The sequence below is a fragment of the Mycteria americana genome, chromosome 4 (genome assembly GCF_035582795.1).
Source record: "Mycteria americana isolate JAX WOST 10 ecotype Jacksonville Zoo and Gardens chromosome 4, USCA_MyAme_1.0, whole genome shotgun sequence".
Classification (NCBI taxonomy): Eukaryota; Metazoa; Chordata; class Aves; order Ciconiiformes; family Ciconiidae; genus Mycteria; species Mycteria americana.
In genome coordinates, this window is record NC_134368.1 from 29,582,719 (window position 1) to 29,606,158 (window position 23,440).

Here is a 23,440-nt window from a genome sequence, read left to right on the forward strand (position 1 = left end):
GGAACTGATTTTTTAACAGTTTATAGATACGGTGCATATTGTACATATGTATTCTAATAGATGTAAAGTACTACGTTGCATTCCGTGCTAATGCTAAGCTACAGTAGCCTATAAACTGATAAATTCAGCCAAAATGAACACCTAATAAAGAATATCAAAAGCAGTTGATCAAAGCAATATCTTGTTCCGTTCTCTATTTCCATCCATCCTCAACAGTGTAGATAGATGGATGAAGTACTGGAAAACAAATATAACACTTCAACTTGTTGAAGCTCACCTCTTTGAATATCAGATGAATGAAAACACTCAGTGCAATCATTAAAAACCTTGAATGCATAAAGACACGCTCCAGGCCACCTGATTGAGTGAAGTATTCACAATATTATGTAAGGAATTAAAATTTGAAAGCAAAATATAACTTTTAAATCATCCAACAATAAAAATATATTCATATATATTTATGTAGACACCAACACTAGAAGAAGAGTATACATCATCTTGCATATTTTAAAACATCCTCCAAATTCCTTTTTGTGTGTTATCACCTACTGCTAACTCATAGCACTTTCACAATATTCTTAAAAGGCATTAATATATACCAGGAATGAAACAGACATCAAGTCCTTTATTTCAGTATGGTTGGTTCTTCTTTTTAGGGCTTATTTTCATGGGTTAAAGAACTAAGCACCTCTATCCAAAGGAGAGCCCAGCTGTACTCTCAGGTGTATTCCCCTCCTGTAAAAAATCCTTACTGAGTTCAGTGATGTAGATGAATATCCTGAGGATGCTAATCAGTTTTATTTTAAATTCAGTGCAAATTTTGCCCTGATCTCAGTCAGAGACATCAAGCCCTCAAAGTTTAGCCTCTTCCAGTAAGATGTAATCACAGACTCCAAAATATGAGTTCAAGGATTCACCTAGAGAGATCTGAATCTAGCAAATTAAATGGCTTAAAGTAGAGGAAAACAAATTTTTTATGTGATTAACATCTGCCATTCATTGAAACAAACTTTTGAGCCTTTAGTTTCTACTACTAAAGGTCTAAAGTGATGAAGTCCCTCACTGATTCTCAGATGGCTGGAATTAACAATTGGATTCAGAATAGAAGTAAAAGTTCTGGTTGTTAGGGAGTTTGGGTTATCTACAGAAATGAGGCGGAGGAGGTGTCCTTGACTAAAAAAAAAATCAAGAGCATTCTAGCAGAAGGTACACTGTTGCTGGGAAGAGGTGGAAGGAATCCTAAAACTCTGCTTTCTAAAGAACCACTCCCTTTACTGGAGGCTGAAGCATGAGCTGACTTTCATATAAATTCACTTAATTACTTTAACATTTCAAAGTCTTTAAGACAAAAACTTTATGTATGACATCAAATTATACCACACTCAGAGATTCTATTTAGATGTGTTTAGACATTTGTACATTTATCATGCTCTATGTTTTTAAAATGAAGCTATTTAACTTTCTGGGCTCATTTTAAAATGTTTTCTTCCTCTGCTTTAAAACCCATCGAATTGCTTTCTAAATTTTAGCATTATGTGTCTACACATAATCGGGCATAGACTGATGATAGCTTCATATCCATACTGAAATCATCTTTCATGCAAATTTGTTAGGAATGGAACTGTTCAGCAGCACAGACTTCATCTATTTTGTGAAAGGCTAAGGCAAAAACTTGCGCACCACTAAGCTTTCAGAATAGGAATGAGAGGTATGGAGGATGGATGCTGACTATCTGCGCTGAAGTGAAAGTCACACCTCTTAAGAAAACAAAACCTAGAATTAACAAAGTTGTACTTAACTCCTGAAGCTTCTGTTCCCCCTCCACCCTAGATGTCCCATATGGCAGGAAGCACACAACATTGCATGTTTTTCACAAAGCAGTCAGCAGAAGCCTCTCAGTTTCAAAGGCACAATTCATGTCCCTCAAGTTCAGCAGATTTATACAAGTATTTCAATTTCATATGCTCTAAATGTTACATTCCCACAACTCACGTATGGTAATGAAGGCTCAGAACTGAAGCTGAAACAAAAATACCCATTACCTCCCTCAACGGCTTCTTCCTCAATCATCTCACAATCCATTGACACAGTAACAAAGCCATTTGCTGCTTCTCTTTTGCCCCTTCCTCCCGCATAAATCCCTAGCTCCTCCCAGCTGTTTCTGGTTGCTTTCGCCCAGATAGTTTATGGTGACCCCACTTTTGAAAGGTCTCACCACCCCATATGTTATCTATAATCACTGGGCACGGAAGGTGATTCAGTAGGGCTCCTGTTTGGTGTCTAGTGAAGCTCTTTCATGCTCTCTCCTGTGACTATGCAGGCAGACTAGCTCCTTAATTTAGCATAATGTTCAGTGGTATGAGTATTCTCCCAAGCTAAAGCTCATATCTCAGAACAGCTACCCCAATAATTTTTTTAAAGATGCTCAACAATGCAGCAGTTACAAGTTGAATTAACCCAGATATGGCAGGTGAAGCTAATTTCATTGGCTACAACATAATTGAGAAGTTTGGAAGCCACTCTTTTAAAAGCAATCTGTTAAGAAGTCTCCAGCAGACAACCCTGGCTGATAAACCCTGCTGATCTCTATATTCTTCATGCTGATTTATAAATTACTGTTAAATTACTGACCGCATGCATCCAGAAGTACGTGCCCCAGTACTACATTGGAAACCTATTTCATAAACTGCATTCAGAATTATGGTAATTCCAATCCAAGTTTATCACAGTGTTATATCATTGTATTTATTGTATTCATTTCTTAAGTCACATAAAATATGACACCCTGACCCAAGAATAATGGGAAAAATAAATCAGATTAACATGTCAACCAGAAATTTCACTGGCAGATTCCACGTGCAAGTCTTTGATAGTGAAGTGACTTGCATTTACTCACTCATGCTCTCCCCGCTTTAAGTATTTAAGACCAGCAAGTTTTACTCAAATTAAATGAAACTTCTAGCTATTTGGCACATAAATTTGTGAGACCAGCTTTAAAATCCCAGACACAGATTCTATACTGCTAAATGGAAAGAAGGCCTAACTCTTGTATTCCGCAAGTGTTCCTTGCATGATGCTTGCGTTCACTTAAATCTTTACATTCCAGTTAACTTATCCAGTTGATAGTCTTACAAATTTGTAAATTATGTGTAGAGTGTTTACTCACTATAATTGTTTCAGTAGTGAAACAGTAAAGCAGTCCTTCCTCCCACAGAAGGAGTTTGCTTTAACATGGACCACCTGAACTAAATGTAAAAGTGAAACTTTTCTGGAGTGTATGCACTCAAAAGCCTTGCTGATGCCCGCAATAACTGCATGTGGATATTTAAAACGTATTATTTTTCACTGAGTGAATTGATATACTATGCCTATTTTTCTATATTCATGTCTGATAAATGTATCTTTAGCGTGTGATAAACACCTGGTTTTTTGTCTGACTGACTCTAAGCGTGACACAAGCATAGCAAAAATGGTCAGTGAATGAAAAATTAATTGTACGCAATAAAAGCAGTAGCAGCAGAGCTGACTAACCTGAGACAGCACCAGGCTTCTTGTGCAAATTGAAGATACACTTTTTGCATGCAGCTCTGAATTACACAGATGTTATCTTCCAGAGAAGAAGTCTTGTTGGAGAAGACTTGTACTGTTAAAAACCTTTGAGGGTCCCATTCTTGGATAAGGATCCAAAATCCTTCCTTATCAGGTAATCCAACATGCCTCTGAGCACACCCATGTTTGTAGTGGGGAGAGTTCTGACTATACAGTGTTGCGCATGGAGCAATACACAACATTGTTGAAACATTGGGAAGGGTTTGGAGTACCTGGGATGTGGCCAAGGGTGAAACACAAACCTCTGTTTCTCATACCCCAGTCCAGTGAGGTTCAGAGAGTTCCTAGATCTTGCTGATGTGAACAGAAGGTAGGAACTCCCACTAGGTCACAGGAAGGAGAAGGAGACCTCAGCTACAGAAAACATAATCGAGCTACTCAAGTTCAAGAGCAGTTTAGCACGGGCCTCCATTAAACTATACAATCAGAGCCCTTTGCCAAAAACAGTGTTAAAAGTGAAGGGATTTTTCTACAGTTCTAATATTTACAATTATTTGTACATATGTACATATTTATATATTTATTCATACCTGAACAATGTGACGTTACAGGGATAATTCATAATTTACAAATGAAACATTTTAAAAATGTATAATTATACCATGAAAAAACCTTTTTTTTATTGCTTGCCTTCCAGCCTTATGCTCATAATCACACTATTGCACACATCTCCATGTTACATGGAAGATCTACATTTATATATAAATATATATGAAAATAAGGATATTTTTATTTTAATATTCTGAGTAAAGTGCTCATTTTTTAACTACTGTTGATGAGAAAGGTTTAATCTGACGGCTTAATTAGAGGGACTTCAAGGGATACACACCTTGTCCATGGTTCTCCCTTTCATTTATAACCTACTAAATGTCTTTATTTTACTGACGTCAACTCTGTCTTAACTATTAATTCTATTCATAATATGCATTTGTGACCTTGGCATCTATACTGTCACACAAAGTACAAAACAGAATCACAATAAAAGCAAAGAAAAAGCAAGAAAATAAAACAGCAAATGAAGGAAGTGTTCCTCTTTGTTGTTTTTAGCACATTTCCATGTCTTAAGATACTCTTTTATTTGATTTTAGAAATATTTGTACAACTTTGTTAAACTCTGAACATATCTATTTATGCACTATACTCAAGTACTGTACAAAACTGCAATAAATGACACTATACGACTACATATGTCTCTACTAGAAGACATCATCATAAAGGTGTATCTTTTTTTAAAGGTCAACTAATAACTGCTAATGTATGTGTGAATCAAAATATTTTGATTGGCCAAGTATACTAAAATCTAAATACAGTACACAATTATTACTTATGTCATGATTTACCAGGCCTTTAGGGGCATAAAGAACCTTTGCAAAGGCTCAGATGAAAAACAATTTTACTGATCAGTATTAAATGTTCATATAAAATTGCAAATGGCAGCTCCAATTTTGTTATATTTGTGTATATGAAATACAGTTGATACCTACTAATGATGCATGACCTTTTATTAAAAAAATAACATTCAAATCTTAGCAAAACCATTTCTAGTATACAAAGTTGTTGTAAAGTTATGTCAGCGAAATGTAAAGTTGCAATTTACAAAAGCAGCAGTAAATTTTATTATATGGACAATTTCCTGAACTTAAATCATGGTTCTTGTTTCCCTTGAAAACAATGCTTTCTGGGAGAAATACAGGTAAATATTTCAATGGCAGGTTTTAGGATAACATTAAGCAAGGAAAAAGAGTGTATTATATTACTGATATACTTAACCCTGAAAAATTTCTGAGTGCTTTTATGAACCTGACAATAATCCAATTAAGAACAAAATCAAAGAGAAAAAAATCCAACTTTGCTGAACCAGACGACCTGGCTTAGCAATATCAATTAAATAAAAGTGAAAAGAATAAGAGTTTCACTAGCGGAAGTTGGTTGATATTAGGAATTTGATTAACACTTGCTTTTCCCTGAAGTCAATTAGAAGAGTTTATTAACAACTTCAAAGAGGACAGAAGTAAGAAACTTGTGGCTTTTGCCATATAGTAGTCTTTACTACCTCTTCAGCCTACCTAGTACCCAGAATGTTTGTGAACAGTAGAACTGTACGACCTCTGTACTCTGTTATGTACATGGGTACTGCTATTGTATGAAACAATTACACCTTTTTAAAAAAATCACTTTTTTAAATGACAGTTTCTTTCATTAAAGTAGAATTAGTTACTTTATAGAAAAATATTTTAACTTTAAATTAAAAAAATACTGTTCCTAAATAATTATGTAGGATCATATCTTCATTTCATTGTACGGAGAGAATATAATTCTGTATATTTGAATCCTAGTTTAACAGAACTCCCCTGGGTATAACTTTTAAAGAGCTGGCTATATTTGCCATGGGTGCTATCTGTTTACAGACCCACGAATTAACAGTGTCCCTCCTTTGGAGATACACAGATAAGACATCTATATACACTCTGTACATAATGGTTCACAGATTAGCAGTTATTAGTCGTACTGTACATAGCGAACAACCTATCTGATTAGAATGATGCTTTAAGTCCTCAGTGCAATTCAGCTTTTAAGTTGATGGCGCAAAGCCAAGTAAGACAGGCTCCCTGTTTAAATATGTAGCCCAATACACTAAATTAAAAGTACCAAATAAGACTGGAAACACTATTCTAGACATTCTGTCAATTTTGCTAACACTGTTGAATGTCTTCTTTGCTTCCTGTGGCTTCGCTTCTGGTTTTGCCTTGTTGGGTTCTGCAGTTGTAGCACTCTTGGAGATGGTTGGTAGCACTGAGTCCTTGGTAATATTTGGAGCATAGTTGGCAACAGCCACTGCATAGGCATTGTTTTTCTTAATGACAGACGCTTTTTCTTTTTTCTATTGGAAGACAGCACGGAGTTAAATACTTAATGTGTATTTGCCAGAATAGACTTAATAAAACATCATTTCAAATGTAAAAGAAACAAATGAGTATGTGTGAGTATGTTAAAATAAATATCAGGAATACCATGCTGATAAATTCAAATATAAAGAAAGACATTTCCAGTCTATCCAAAAAGAAGGTACAGGTAACGTAAGAATGCTCTAAAAACATGGACTCTTGCACCATCAAATGCCCTACTGAAGTTATATGAGGAAGGGTCTGTTACTGCGATTGTAAGGGTCACTGGAAAGGAGTTGGTCTTTCTCTAGCTGCTTTGTATCTGGCTCCTTACAACAAAATTGCAAGATCTTTAAAAAGTTCTCTGTTAAGAGAACTAGAAGGAGTGAATGGGTGGACTGGAAAAAAAAGATTACCCAGCATTGTAATAAAATGAAAATTAGGCCATCTTTCGCACATAAATCTAACATCACTATTATTTGAACATCTCATAACGTACCACCAAGAAATAAAGGAATTTCAGTAATGGTCTACATTTTAAAGAGATTCTGGAGAAATATGTGTGTGTTTGCATGCATATATAAATAGACACACACACAGAGATCAGAAAGAAATTGCAATCAAGAAGGACTCCAGCCTGGTAGTTGCAGAAGTGAGCTGAGAACTAGCCCAAGAACTACTTATGTTTTTCAGAAATTATTGTTTAAAAAATGCATAACAGTGATGAAAAGGGGGATTAGAACCTAAAAAATAACAGCAGATAAGAAAAGCGGATTGGAATGACAAGAATTTAATGAAGTTCAGCAAAGGGAAATTTACGTCCCGCACCTGGGGAGGAATAACCCCATGCACCAGTACACGTTGGGGCTAATGGGCTGGAAAGCAGCTTTGCAGAAAAAGCCCAGGGGGTCCTGGTGGACACCAAATTGAACACAAGCCAGCAACGTGCCCTCACAGCAACGAAGGCCAACAGCCTCCTGGGCTGCATTACAAAGAGCGTTGCCAGCAGCCAAGGGAGGTGATGGTTCCACTCGACTCAGCCCTGGTGAGACACATCCGGAGTGCTGGATCCAGTTATGGGCCCCTCAGTACAAGAGAGGCATGGACATAATGGAGCGAGTCCAGCGATGGACCAGAAAGATGATTTAAGGCCTGAAGCATCTGAAATGTAAAAGGCTGAGAGAGCTGGGACTGTTCAGCCTGGAGAAGAGAAGGCTCAGGGGGGAATCTTATCAATTTATATAAATATCTGGTGGGAGAGAGTAAAGAAGACCAGACCAGACTCTTCTCAGTGATATCCAGTGGAAGGACAAAAGGCAATGGGCACAAATTGAAATATGGAATATTCTACTTAAACATACAAAAAAACCTGCTTTACTGTGAGCATGGCTGAGTGCTGGAACAGGTTGCCGAGAGAGGTTGTGGAGTCTCCATCCTTGGAGATATTGAAAAACCATCTGGACATGACGCTGAGCAACCATCCCTGGCTGACCCTGCTTGGAGTTGGGGAGTCAAATTCAACGATCTCCAGAGTTCCCTTCCAACCTCAGCACTTCTGTGTTTTTGGGGGATTGTGTATGCTTTCAAATGGCTAAAGTTCAGCCAATGGAGGTCCAATGGAGAGGCTATGTCTATAGATAGATACAGGGATGTATAGGTAATGAATTTAGGCTTCAGTTTTTAGACATATATATATAGGTACACAGACTAGCTCTGCAATAAGACTGTAATGCTATAAATTGATTCAATGTTTTGCAGCAATCCCAAACTAAGGAACTTCTAATAACCTACAGGAAAGAATGGAAGGATTTCAGTTTCTCAGGAAGCAAGGCTCTCCATACATAATTTAGAAACAGGCAAATAAATATTAGATTCAGACCATCTCTTCCACAAAATACAGAATTAAACAGATGAAGAAATAGTTAACTTCTGGCTTATATAAGAAATCATCAGCTCTTGCATTGGTTTGGTTTGATTTTTAATCTAATGGAAGTGGCACAAGTGAGGGAATTCTTGTGACATTTCTCATACGGGTGCATTCCAATGTTTTACTTCCACTGGGAGGCATTTACCCAATTTCCAATTTTGGTTTTAAATTAGCTCCAATTTGGTATTTATCAGCGCCATCTACAAATCTTGATAAGATCTTCATGGTTAGATGTTGTGCCCCAAATCTCTTGTCTCAAGAGATGGTGTCACATAAAAAAACCACCTGTGATCAGCAATGTTCCTTATTGACCGGACTGTGAAAAGGGGCTGATCAAATATGTAGCTTGTCCCCGCACCTGCTTTCCTGTGAGACAAATACCATGTTGACAGCACTTAGATGGGAATTTCCATATAACATGAACACAGATGACTGTCACTGAGGAAACCTATTTCACTTTTATCTGGTGAAGAGTAAGCCTGGCTTTTAGGTGCACGGAGCATTCGGCAAAAATAAGAGCAAATTACCAAATCGAATTACAAGAGGAACACTCTAATTGATCTATAATTCCTTCCTTTCAGACACACTTAGCGTGTTTTTAAAAGGTATCTGTAATACCATTAATGAGACCTGCATAATAAAGATGAACCATATTTTTGTATGAGAAACTATGAATATGTTAAAAGTTTATCTTTTGTTAAGTCAGTTTGAAGAAAATAGAGAACTGGACATGTGAATGGTATATAAATCTTAACATGGAATGGCTAATTTTGTCATTCCTAGGGAAGGAATACTACCTAGCTGTTAAACAGCTGCCACTCCTAAGATCATGAGACAACACTGTTATATTAATTTAAAGAAACAGCCAAAGGATGATCAGAGAGTTTATAAGGGCTCCCTACATTATTACAATGCCAGGCCAATGTGCCAGTCTGAAAAGCTTCACTCGTGACATGCTGATAAACTTGTAGTGATTTGCTATCTACTTCTAGCATGAGGGAACAGATCCTGAAGCTATGGATAGATCATGCCCTTCCAGAAGCCACAGGGAATTATAAACAATGTACTCATTTCCTCTGGTTCTCCTTTACCATTAACTGAACATTTTGCTTCTTTATGCATTGTGCTTTATGCATGCAAAGTGCTGAGAAACCATCAGTTAATTAAACTTTGCTTCACATCTACTATTATCATCTAGGAATCAAATAATATTCTATCCTATTTTAAGAAGAACCAGAGAAATTAGAGTATTCTTTGTCAGAAGAAATCCTTTTCCATCGGTAGAATCAGGGACTGGGATAGGACAAAATTATATAATATAGTAAGTCAGTCAAAACAAGTCAGCTTTAACATTTGTTCTGTGTTATTAAAATTACAAACTGTAAAGCTTGACGCAAATTTAGGCATATCACCAGTTCATTCTGTTCACGAAATAAGAAATTCTATCAGAAGAAATTAAAATTTCTTCATGCTATCACACCTACACTACTATCAATACCAGAAAATTAAGGCATGACTGTTTCTGCACGCTCAGAGCATCAATACATCAAAGATGAAGAAGTACTCAGAATTTTGTACAACTGCTATTTAAATTAGTTTAAAATTAATGTCTACATATCATTAGAGGTAAGTTTCAGAGTACTGAAAATGTTCGAAATGTCTGGATTTTGTTATTAATAGTTTTTACATATACGGGCATTCAGTTGTTTTTCTGATCCTTAGTTACCAGGAAAATTAATATACATTGTATCTTTCTATAATCTTTTTCTTATTTCCAACTCAATTGGATTAAATAATAAAAAAGTGATCAACCAATATAATTTGGATTAAATTTTCTGAATAATCAGGTAAACAGTTGTATCTGAGGAGTCACGAAACCAGTCAGACAGTTCCCAACGTAAAAAAACCCCCAATGTGCTTGATAACTAAATCTGGATTATTGAGACCAAGTGAGATTAGCTACATCGGGGCAGATATATCTTTGTTCAGGACGGAACATACATCTACATTCTTTTGATTTAAAGCATTATGTATTATTTTTTTATATATAGCAAATTTTATCAAAACAATATATTACAGCTGGTTTAGTGCAATTGACTGGAAATATGGCTATTTCCTTAGGACTTACCTTATCATTCACTACACTTTTTCCATCCCAGGCCCATCCTCGTTTTGTGAAATAATTTACAGTTGCAAATTCAATTAATGCAGAGAATACAAACGCATAACAAACAGCAATAAACCAATCCATAGCTGTTGCATATGCTACTTTGGGGAGTGAATTTCGAGCACTGATGCTCAGTGTTGTCATTGTCAACACAGTTGTTACTCCTGCAAGGGGACAGAAAAAACAGAACATCAACAATTTTGCTTGGATTTTGAATGTTAACAAAAATACAACCCAAAAATTATTATGGTATGTTTGTGAAACACAATGGAAAATTTGCTTATCTAAGTTGGTGACAAACTGCCAGAACCATATTAAAGGCTGCATCTGGAGTTTCCTTTGAAGTATTTTAGTTCAATTTTGTTGTCTAAACTTCCCTTTTTTAATCAGCTGAAGATTTTACTTACAGGAGACAGATAATATTTTTTTTTCTTTTTAGCTGTCAGGGCAGGTAAGGGATAAAATTAACAATTCCTTAATGGAATCATAATATTTTGCAGCATTATAGTAATAATGATTAATATGTTAATGTTTGGTGGCTGGCTTCACTGCAGTGGTTGCAGGTCTGGCACCCATCTTTACTGACAGTACCACACAAATTGACCTTTGTTATTAGAAATATTTTTTTTTTTCCCAGTAGCTGTCTCATTAAGCATCCAGTGACATAGTTGAAGACATAAACAGGTTAACTTTTTATTCAGGTAACATGGATTTTTTTCTAGAACAGCATATTGATTTGAAATGCCAGATTATTATAACTGTGTATTATGTGTCAGAAAACAAGACTTGATGATCCAGGAAGATTGTTCTTTCACTGTGGTAGTTACTAAAAGCACTTTACAGTACTTTCTACATAATGAAGACCCAGTAGGAAGCCAGGAATTATACTCCAAAAAATCAGAAAGAAGATACATGGGAGGAAAGGAAGAGAACATTTTTCTGAATCAGTTTTAGCAAGCAGAAACCCACAGCCACAAATGCAGTCTCCATTCCTTAAGTAAATCAGTTATCCCACCTCAGGCTGAATCACACTTAGACAAACTAAACTATTCCCTTTGTGGCACGCCATTAAATACGTCTCCAGAATGAAAAGCAACGCAAAGTGATATACTTAGCACAGATCAGCAAACCTACACTCCATTGTGAGAGGCAAAGGAGATGCCATGGCAGAAATATTAGTAACAGCATACCACGGCTTCAACAACTACACACTCATAAAATTGTTGTAAGAGGATTCCTAAGAGAAAGTAAAGTCACTCTCCCCAAGCCAGATCGTCCGCTGTCAGGAATCTGTCACCTGGGTTCTGCAGGATCGACCTAGTTCGAATTTTCCTTCTGCTACAGGAGAAGCATTTTTAACCACTGTGTAAGAGGGAAGAGAGGCAGCAATTACACCTACTCAGACCTCTTTAGGCTTTGCAATTTCCATCCCTGCTGTAAAGAATCTCCATCTCTGAGGGTGCTACAAAGGATGACAGAGCAAAGCTAATGGACTCAGCCTCAGCGCTACTCTCCCTTGATGCGCTTCCAAAGGCCTGTGCAGCAAGGAAAGCAAGGCACAGAAACATCCTGATGAGTCACACAGTACCCGGACACCTGAGAAAACATAATGCTCTAATTGCTATTTTTCAGCCTCCATAAATTAAAGAAGTGGTTTTGGTCTGGAATCAGCTGTGACACGGGTGGGACCTACTAGCCTATACAATGAAAACGAAACAGCCATCATACTATATTGTATGAAAACGTATAGACACTATATTTTGTGAAGAACTTATTCTCTCCTAACACTTACACAACATACGGCTTAATTATTTTCAGCACCTCAGGGAAAAGGCAGTCTATCTTACATTTAAAATTATCACATGCAAATTTTAACACCGGTCCTGAGCTGCAGATAAATCATTTTAATTATACAGAAGTATCAGTAAAGTGATTGTTTCTCAGAGATAAGGTGACCTTATCCACATGTAAATATATACAGTTGCTAAGGTACTGTTCTGTTTAAGTCCTACCTTTTAGAATAAACTAATCTGCTGGAAGCCCCATTGGCTTCTTCAGAAATCTAATTTAAGATTAACTGCTGACCTTTTCTAGTCTCAATTAAAACATCATGAATTTACATCTTGTATCTTGCTACCAGTTGACAATTTCTCTACAAGTTCAGCAAGCCACACCACTTTGTGACCAAATACTAATCAAACAGCACATTGTCAGACAATAGCCAACGCACTCTCATTTATTCCTTCACTCTATAAATTCAGTGATGCTCAAGCTACCACAGTCATTTAATCTGAATTGAGTGGGAAAAAATTGGACAGAAAATTTAATGTGATACCTGTCAGTTTAGGAGTCTCCAATATTTTTATACTTGCTATTCTTCTTCAGTCAAAAGACAGATGATTTTGCACATTATAGTTAATTTGAAAAATCAGTATTATCAAGTATTCTTTACAAAAAAGGACTGAATGGAAATAACCTGCCTCCTTGCCACTGATAAATCTGAGAGGACTGAAGAATTATTAACATGGAGGAATATGGTCAGCTTGTAAAACAAAACACATTTATTTCACAAAGATTTAACTTAAAACCCCACAAAACCCATACACTGACCAGATCAAAAACATTCCTCATTGCATTATCTAATTCATAACACTAGTGAACTAAAATGGTATTTAAAACAATGATTAGATTGTCCCCCTACAATGAGGTAGTGTAGTCAAAATATTAGAGGAAAACAATCTTCTCCCCTAAATCAGATACTACTCTGAACAGCCTGAATAATTTAACAGGCTATGTAAAGACTGCATGATATCTCACTATGATGTAGAAAGACCACGGTTTATATACAGGTCAAGAACTATCTTCTGTAGCCCAGCGCTCAGCAAATGCGGCACTGAATGGGTGCCAGAATGACATGGACAGGTATCATCTTGTAAGAGACCAAGAGCAGTCATCAGTTTGTCTTTAAAAAGGATCCAGAAAATAAACTGTTGACATTTCCCTTCTCCGAAGAGGACCAAGCATTTTATACTTGACAGTAAATATACCCCAACATCATTACAACTTTTGTTCTTAGCAGTGCACGCCTATAAAAGCTAAATGTCTTCTGTCACTACAGGTTCACCCATTCAGGCCAAGACTGGAGCTATTTGATTGCCTAGGATTTTTTTTTATGGTGCCACTTTTGAAACGGCGTCTTCTCACTGGAGAGAGGATATCCGTCTCCAGGGCTGTAAATTCAACACTTTTCACTGGCACTAAACTTATGTATGTGGCAAATACCGGCTCTGTCATATTTTGGATTCCAGGACAGATGGATACCATTCAAGATGTGTTTAAAGTTAGACAGTCACCTTTGGGCAAACAATTTCTGTCACGCAATGATCTAGGGTACTGCCACACAACAGCGGAAGGGGTAAACTGAAAAACTAGAAATGCCTAACTAAAAGCGTATAGTGGAAATTGGAGGAACTAGCACATAAATATTAAAGTTAAAATCTGTCATGATGACTGGTTTATGCCCACGTTTGTGTGCAAAAGTCAGGCTACTCCTTGACAGGGACAAGTTCTTTTGGACCCTACTTTCACCTCTTGTGTATCAACTGATTTTTCTAATTTGAACAGATTTTAGTCAACTAAATCACATCCTAGCCTTCTCGTGTTAGAATGTGGACATCTCCTTTGAAAATGAAAGTCAAAGGCCTAAATAATGAGTTACCAGAGTACATTTCTGTAACAAAAGAGGTATTCAGCTTTGCAAATAATTTGTGCAAAATGCTTAAAATGTGTTCCATTTCTTATAATGTCATGCTACTCCTCCCACAATTTTATCTTTTCATCACAGCACTTTGCAAAGATACACATAATGCTTGAAGAACATATCACAAAAGGATTGATAAATTACTTTTTTTTTTTTATTAGGAAGCTAATTCCATTGTCCTATTATTTCACTCTTTCCTTTTTTCTTAACAGTAATTGCAAATGTTGTTAGGTAATTAGATCACTCAACCTGGTCCAAAACCTGAATAGACTTATAGATACAAATAACAGAAAGAAAAGACTGTTGTCCATTTTACAGAGATACAGATTACTACTTCATTTTATCACTCCAAGAGTAAACAGTTGGAGGTCTAAATAAAAACTTAAAAATTCTGGAGATAGTGTAATTTTAAAGTATTATACCATAACATTTGGCTACATACCATTTCTTTTTTACTTACGCAATGTATATGTATTACTTGACAGTATAATACAAAAGGAGCATACATTGATTCTGCTTAGACACTGGGAGATAAGTCTGCACAACCATTGAGAGAAAGATTGTAGAAAATAGCTCAAGTGCTCTGTCTACCCTTTTTATTAAAAGAACAACACAAAAGGCCAGAATCCTTTTCAAATAGCATGGTAGGCCAAGGACCATAACATAATCTATTTCCAGAAAAGTTGCATTTCGTCAGTCGGTTAAGCTACATATACATATCGTGAAGTTGGTGCTCACGTTGCTTCACTGTACCAATACCGAGCAATGGAACAGAGTTCCCCATCGATTGACAGCCAAGTTAATTCCTAAAGCTGAACGGCAAGCGCTATTTACCCCAGCTCCAGTGAAAGTTGCATGTCATTATGCCACTATTGGAACATGAGCTAGTGTCTTGGCACACCACTGAGCTGAGAAGACCTATTAGTTCATTTGCAGCCAGCTCAGTCTCTAAGGGCTACAGTTTTCCAGGTATGCTTGCCCACTAACTACCACTAGAGTGTTATGTCTACAGTTAGCAGAAATTCCTGATTAAGAAATTATAGACTGAAAGTTGTGAGTGATGGGATATCTCTAAAGGCACAAAAGAAAATCTGCAGCATGTGAAAGGAGGATTAAATAAAGACAGCTGAGATTTTTTTCAACAAAATGGGAAAAGGTACTTCGTATATATAGCATTGTTCAAAAGGAAGGGTCTATGTTATTCAATTCCCATGTAAAAATAACCAGAGAACAAATCTGAACTTTTCTTAGGTTTCCTTTTCTGTAGTTGCCCAATCAAAAAGTCTGTCTATTTCAGGTCTAAATGGCTTTTTGCTTCAAAATGTACATTAATTAATATAGGTTCAGAAAAGATAAACCAAGAACAAGCAAATCACAGGGATAGGAATGCAGCATAAGAATAAAATGATCACAGAGAACAGAGTCCTGACAAGAGAACACACCTATGTGAATTTAAAATTCTGCATCTTTGACAATGTAGTAAAAAATAATACAATTATTAATTTTTGTTCTTGCCAGCTTTGGGTATCAAAGAATATATACCTAACTACGTTAATTTTAACATTCTCATTCCTACTCCGTGTGAGTTAAAACACATAGATGACTGTAGCACTAAGAAAACTAATTTCTGATTTTTCTGTCACCTGCATCTAATGCTGCTATGCAAATATGTGATGTTTCTAAGTGTTATGACCCATTAAAAATGAAGCGAGAATTGAATAAGCTGCACAAGATTAGTTTTGCTAATATTGTTGACACTAAATGTGTAACAATAAGCACATTATTAAATGAAACAGATTGTAATCTTGCACTAAATGAAGGCATTATGAACCAGGCTTACTCCCTTTCGTTAAAAATGCAATCAAATGCTTTTCAAATTTATCTGCTAGAGAAAACACATTCAAGACTTATTTAATTAATGATGACAAAACTTTCTTCTTCCAATAATTTAAAGCAAAGTTGAAACAATATAACATTAGGCCATAATTCACTTGGGATAGCTTAGGTCAACAATATTAAATAGATGCCATAAAGGAAAAGGATTAAAGAGCTCAACTATAAAAGAATCCTCATTATACCAAGTCCTTAATGTTAACCTAGAACTTGAAACTATGTTACAAGAGAATAGAAAGGGGAAAGAAAAGTAACTTCTTTCAAACATGAAATAATAAAAGCTAAGTGCTGCTTTGAATAACTGGGAATTATGTTTCTTTGAAAGGAACAGTACTCCAGTAGTTAGTCCTTTCCACGACTTAGCAGTTCTCAAGAAGGTACTTGAAATAAATTTCTCATTGTTTCTGAAAAACAGTTTGTCAAAACTAATACTTTCCACTTAATCATATTTTAATATTGATATATTTATTATACAATCCAAAGATGGGTATCTAGCAAGTGACTATTCCGTATAAAAACTAAAAATTAAGTATGATCAATAAAAATGTGAAGTAAAACCTCCTGCAATTTTTATATTCCCTGCTGTAAGTAGCTTGTTTTATTACCTTAGCTGTAGTATGGGCTTCATGTGTCACTGGGTAGAGTCTACCTGAAAGTACCACCCAAATGAGACCTTGAGCGTACCTGCCCAGCTCTAACTGTCAAGATTAATTCAGTACGAGCCAGAAAACAGTAAGAAGCAATAGATGAACTTTGTTATGAAACTGTGGCTAACTTCACATTTTTGTAACACATTTAGGCGGGAGAGCAGAGGGTACCAGAAATCCCAGTGACAACTGCTGCCAGTAGGTATGGAGAAAGACTGGGATATTCACCTGAAGCTATGTGATTAGAGACGCCATTGGCAGCTTATGCTGACAATCTCATCTAGAGTGTAAAAGAATGTTAAGAAATAGCTCCTCAGGGGACATCCAATGCAATGCAGAAGGCTAAGCCTGACGTGCAAATGCTGCATGCAGGGGCTAGGCTGCTCCATCAGGCAGAGCCTGGACATGTCTTGTTCCCCTGGGTTTGGGGTGCCTGTCTAAGCTGGCCTGGAGGGGATGGAGCCCTGACTGGTGTGTGAGGTGCATGTCTGTGTGGCAGAAATAAAATACTAGCACAGAAATTGCTATCTCTTCAATATATCCATTGTGCTTAGTAAACAGATTTTAGACTTTATGTCACTAGGTGGTGTGGTTCTGTTCTTGTGGCCATCCTACCCAGTTCCCTCAAGACATCCTGAAACAGGACACTGTTCGTTATCCATATTATGCTAAACCCCCAGGAGAGTAAAGCAGCAGGCTGCCATGCAGATATTACTTATTTAAAAAAAAAACATTAATTAAACAAAAAATAAATCAAGAAAAAGGAAGAGGTATGCAGGAAGGGATGCAACATTCCAGGAGAATTATCCTAGTGTCTTGTTACTGATGTAGTGCCTTGTTACTGATGACACAGTAACAGAAAGTGCATTTTAGGAAGAGAAGATGTGAGATTTTTTTTGGACAAACCAGTTACACTGTCCTAAATGTATAAGATGAGGTAGTGAAAAGGGCAAAGACAGAGATATAGAAGGATTTGACAGTGCACTTGCAAGGCTGGAAAACAGGAATGTGCATTTTGATAAGCAGAAATGGACAAATTCACAGAAAATTTTGAAGAAAGGAAAAAAAAATCTGCCTCATAACTGCCTGGGAAAATATGGTCTGGGGACCAGAATTCCGGTCCCATTAAAACCACTGACCCATTTCATCTGACTTCAATAAGGCTCATATTCAAACCTGTAATTTTCACAATGCTTTGTGTGGCATTTTCTCTACCAGGAGAGACAGTAAGTGCTTTGTTGTGCATCATACTTAATATGCATCTGAGTTTGGCCTAATTTTTGAAGAGTACATGGTGTTTACTGATGACTAATCATACAATTTTATGCAGCATTTCTGATGGCTGAGTCCACACAGACATTACTTTCTTTTTGTTGTGCTAGTCTCTTTTTCTTCAAAAGCAAACAAAATTAAAAGAACTTTAAGTTATGCAAATAAGAAAGACGTTTCTTACTTTGCTTTAATAAAGAAGAGAGCAAAACCTTATTGTAAGAGAAACACCATTATTTTGCACTGCTGAAGCTGTTCACTGCCTTATAGTACGCTCCAATTTGAATTAGTGAGAAACTTCTGCCCAGACCCCCAGAATAGGGCTTCTTTTAAAGAACTGAAGCTTGCAAAGTTTAACACATTCAAATAATTCAAAAAATTCAAATTTAATTTGCTTAATTTAAAAATATGTTTAGAAATGTGCTTATCTACCAAGTACCAAAATATTTGGATAATAACAAGGTAAGACATTTCAGAAAATAATCTAAATTTAATTTTTAAATAGTAACATTATCATATTTTTCCATTCCATTAAAACTTTTTCCTTTTAAAAGAGTCAAGGATATATGGACAGTTCTCTCACATGTGCTAATTTCCAAAAACTTTGGGATTCTCAGGATATCTGTAAGCTGCAGTTGAAAGCTGTTTGGACTAGAAATAGTATCACATTCTACAAACACACTAACTTGAATGAAAAAAGCCTTTACCAAACAGACTTCAGAAATGCTTTCTAACAGCCTCAGCTGTTGCAAACAAAGCTAATGTTACTCAGTATACTCACCAAAGACTGTCCTGGCAGGTACAGATTCTCTGTTCAGCCAGAATGACACTTGAGAGAGAATGACAGTCATGATACAGGGGAGGTAAGTCTGAATGACAAAATAACCAATTTTTCTCTTCAAGTGAAAATGAGCCGTCATTACTGTATATTCACCTAGGTGCCACAAACAAACAAAATACAATGAAACAAAAGCTCATCATCTTAAGAAAGTCCATTTCTTTGGTAAAAGAAAGTTCGGTACATTTATGTGAACGAAATGTGCTAGAGTTAAATTGCACAGAACGTATTTTGTAGTAGAAAGCATCCTACAGAATATAAGAAAGTTTTTGAGTACAACTACATCTTTTTCCCACTGAGCTCCAGGAAAGATCAGGGCTCAGGAACTTACGAGAACTCTTGTATGCCCTGACAAGAACTTCAGTCCTGCAGGCTTCTGCACATAAGCAACTATCTGCATTCACACAAAGGCACCCTGAGAACTTAATCTACAGTCAGAAGGCAATCATGGGGGTCCATCACAGCCTGGCACATGCAGGAACACAGTCTAGAGTCTCATGGAATAAGCCAATGCTTAATGCCAAAAACATGATGAAAGGAAAAAATGGTTGAAACCTGCAGGCTTCACCATTTAGTAGACAAAAAGTGTCATTTACCGTATCAAGTTAAACAATTATCCCAGTCTTGGGTTACAAACATTGGGATTCAAGACTGAGGTCCAGATGGCGTTAAAAAACAGTCACTGGGGGCAAGTTCACCTCTGCTATCACCAGTTACTTATTAACTTGAAAGTGAAGTGCTGCTATGTGTTAATTGTACCATACATTAATAGACTATGCCTAATATCTCACATTTTGCAAGTTTTTTTTCAGTAGCCTTCTAACACCACCAGCAATGCCTATGCTCTTCATAGCTGAGTGAGTGCCTTTTTCTTCAAAATGTCTTTTACTAACCTGTACTTGATTTAACTGTCTCTTTTCCAATTGTTTGGCCTAAAAGATCATACTGATTCAATCTTGAGCCATCTGGTGCCACCTGCACTGAATCTGAAGCATTATAAGTCCAAATGTATGTCACTTCTGAAGTTGTGTATGCATCTGTGGGAAATAAGATAAAATATTTTGTCAGCAATTTAAATTAAACAGCTTCCATCAAAACTCATAGAATTACAAGATCTACTTATTTAAAAAAAAAACCAAACAAAAACTTAAAAATATGTTTGGCCATTTAAAATAGCTTTACGGTAGGGTAAATGCCTATTGCAGCATGGGAACAGGACATTCATTTGTGATCTTATTAACCACAATTTATTGCTATTAAATTACAAACAACATCTCTTCTACACTGTTAAATAACTTGTCAGAGATTAGATATTATATGTATCCTAAAACTTGTGGTAAACCAGATGAAAAGAAAAACAACTTGCAAGATTTAGGACACACAACATTTTTTGAAAATTCATTCCTATATTGTTCTGACTTTCCACTGTCCCCACTCTCCACTTTGGGAGTGCATCATCACAAGCGTTTTATTATTAGCTGAAATTCACACCTAAATATGGGAAGCCAGGTTCAGTGACAATGCCCTTAACAAACTTGTAGTGGCTCTGTGCCTTGCCCTGCGTAACCTCTTAAAGTTCACTCCTTGGCATCTTTTTGTGGGACAAGCTGACATTAAGCAGGCTGCTCTCTCAGTGCATTCATGATCAAACGTACATTTAGCCTAGGGTCTGTCAAAATAAACTACAATGAAAGCAAATCAACACTGTACTTTAAATAGCATTAATGCCTTTCCAGTAAGTAAGAAAGAAAAAAAATGAGTATGTCCTCCAAGTTTTTCCAGTCTAATACCCTACTAACAAATGGAGTATGAAAGGAAAAGGGTAAACCACTGATGGAAGAAATTGTGTGTTCATTTTGATTGTCTGAGACAAGTACATTTTAAGTCTTATACCATAACCATAGTGAAGTGAAAAAGAAAAGCAACATTTCTGTCGGGCTGCAAACATTTTCACTTGAGAAATCTCTGGAGGCCCAGAAAGAAGCCTCTTCATGCAACTAGCCATCAACTGCATGACTAACAAAATCTAGCAGGTGGGTAGCATGCAGAGACTTGTAACACTTCCCTTCTACCTTTCCAGCTTCCCACAAGAAGACCTCTGCTTTAATGCAAACCAGCAGTATTGCCAATTGCCGATTTGTCCCCATCCTCCCCACTGTTGGCTAGACTTTTTGATAAGGATAAAGAAAGGCAATCTATTAAGCTACAGCTTCTCTAGTACATTGAGATTGGCTTTTCTCTTATGTATAAAAAAACAACTGAAACATTCGTACAGGCTGATGATCCTCCTAGCAATGTAAGATTAGCAGCCTATGAAGAGCTGTGACAAATATATACCACTGGCAGACTCGCCTCAGCTAAACCAAAATCCTCAGGATTCCTGCTTATTTTCATCACTATTCATCATTCAAATTCTATCCCAGAATAAAAGCTGAAAAATGCACAGTAGTCTAGAAATGAGTTCTAGGCAAAGAAATAAAATGAGTGTGAAGCCATTCAAAATGAACAGAAATAAGAGTCCCCTGGATGTGCCAACAGGCTGGAGCACAGGTGACCACGGGAGAAATGAAAGACAGCTTTTCTAAAATCACATTGCTCACAGTTTGAATTCTCCTGTTTACTAGAAAATGAGAAACCATGGGCAGAGAACAAAGAAAAAATTAGTAAGCAAAAAAACCCAACCAAACAATCGAGAGAAAAAAAAGAAAAAAAAGAAACTGTTCACGCAAAGTCTAATATACCTAGTCAGAAGGGTTTCCAACTTAGGAATGCAAATGAAGTCTTACTATAAAGTAGCCCCTTGGCCTGAGTATCAGTTTCACTATTATGGGGGTTTTTAAGTTGTTTTGAGGCTACATATGAGTCTTTTTTCCTCCCACACCTTATAAATCAAACATACCTTGCTGCACACATATATGTAAATATTATTAGTCAGTAGCCGATTTTGGCTAACATCTCTGGTGTTAGTTAAGCTGTATTATGTATTATAATATTTAGGGGGCAAAAAAGGCTCCATGATACAAAATTAATTCTAATGATGTTTTATCTCCATAGCTAAGATTTCCCTGTAGTGTGGAAACATCATGAGAAACACAGGCTTGGTTTAATTTGCTCCAGACTCCAAGGAAAAGGGATATGTCAGGGTTATGGAGAGTATGCACAGTGCTCTGACAATGTTCATCTGGTTAATGATGTCCTTAGTGGCATCATATCACCTGTTTTGTAACTTGTGGTGGCTGCAATTAATGTAAAATCAGCCAGAATTTAAAGGTATTAACCAGTTTTCTCAAAAAAGCATTCCCTTTCCTGGGCCCAGCAAAGAACACAGGATGCAGCCAAAGAAAAAAAGAAAACCTTTTAGTGTACAAAATCCAGGAAATATAGATAATGTGATCCTAATTCATGAAGAAGAAGAATAAAGGCTGTAATATAGGTAAATGAAGTTATGCTGCTGTTAAAATAATACTAGTGAGGTCAAAGTCCACCTGACTATAACATGCAGATGCGCTAATGAGTGAAATTTTTTATCACCAGAAGCCATTTGTTGTTATCTTCATTGACTGAGAATGTAAAAACAAATATAATTAACAATAAAGAGAAAATAAATGTTTCAATAAATGAAAACAAACATTCTTTGAAGTCTTTAATCTGCTTCTCATTAATACTACACAGGCTATATGCACCCAGGTCTGCATTCATCGGTATGGTTTGCATGCTGGAATAAAAGTAGATCAGTGCAGTGCTGAATTAGGTGCATAGTGTTTATGTTAACTGGAGTCAAGAAAGCTTTAAAATACATTAGAAGACACAACACTGAATAGAGAAAAGAGATTTTGATGTGTCAGGTTACAAATTTTTTAAAAAGTACCACCTTGTGTTTTAAACCTCTCATGCATTCACTTACTGAAACGAAGTGATGCTGCAATGTTAGATACTCACTAACCAAAGGCTACACTTGTTATATACTTACAGCTGCCAAATTTCAGTGGGCATGAGTGAGCATCCATAGGGAAGTCCTCCAAGTGCATTGGACATTCAGCTTGAACTGTAAGCCTAAAAGGCAAAAGACCGCTATGCATTTAAGTCAGTTAGCAGGACAAGAAAATCAATTCCACAGAAATGAGCAGAGTTCATGCTGATTTAGGAGATGAAACTGAAATGTTATATTAAACTAATTAAAATTTAAATCAGGCCTTGCTTCTTCCCTTTTATGTGTTCCTTTGGAAGGCATTGACTTATTGCATCAAAAACCTGAAAGAGCTGACCTCAAAACTGTGAGGAAAGGCCATTTAAATGAAAATATAAATTATGTAACTGCAGGTTGTTAAGAACAATCATTTTCTTCTCATAATATTCTGAGGTACATGTGTGATTATATGGCTCTCAAAGGTTCATTACAAAAGCACATAATATACAGTTAATTTGCCAAAGGACTGTGCTCCATA

At 36.4% G+C, this 23,440-nt stretch overlaps 1 protein-coding gene across 1 annotated transcript in view; it reads right to left on the reverse strand.

Moving 5' to 3' along the window:
- Positions 1-5,937: 5,937 nt before the first annotated feature.
- GABRA2 (gamma-aminobutyric acid type A receptor subunit alpha2) overlaps positions 5,938-23,440 on the reverse strand; it is a 57,759-nt gene continuing 40,256 nt past the window's right edge. Inside the window, exons 5-9 of the mRNA XM_075500014.1 lie at positions 22,966-23,048; positions 19,889-20,032; positions 18,939-19,091; positions 10,550-10,752; positions 5,938-6,490 (exon numbers count right to left, since the gene is read on the reverse strand). Coding sequence (XP_075356129.1) covers positions 6,182-6,490; positions 10,550-10,752; positions 18,939-19,091; positions 19,889-20,032; positions 22,966-23,048 — 892 coding nt within the window. The 3' untranslated portion in view covers positions 5,938-6,181. The remainder of the gene's footprint in view (positions 6,491-10,549; positions 10,753-18,938; positions 19,092-19,888; positions 20,033-22,965; positions 23,049-23,440) is intronic.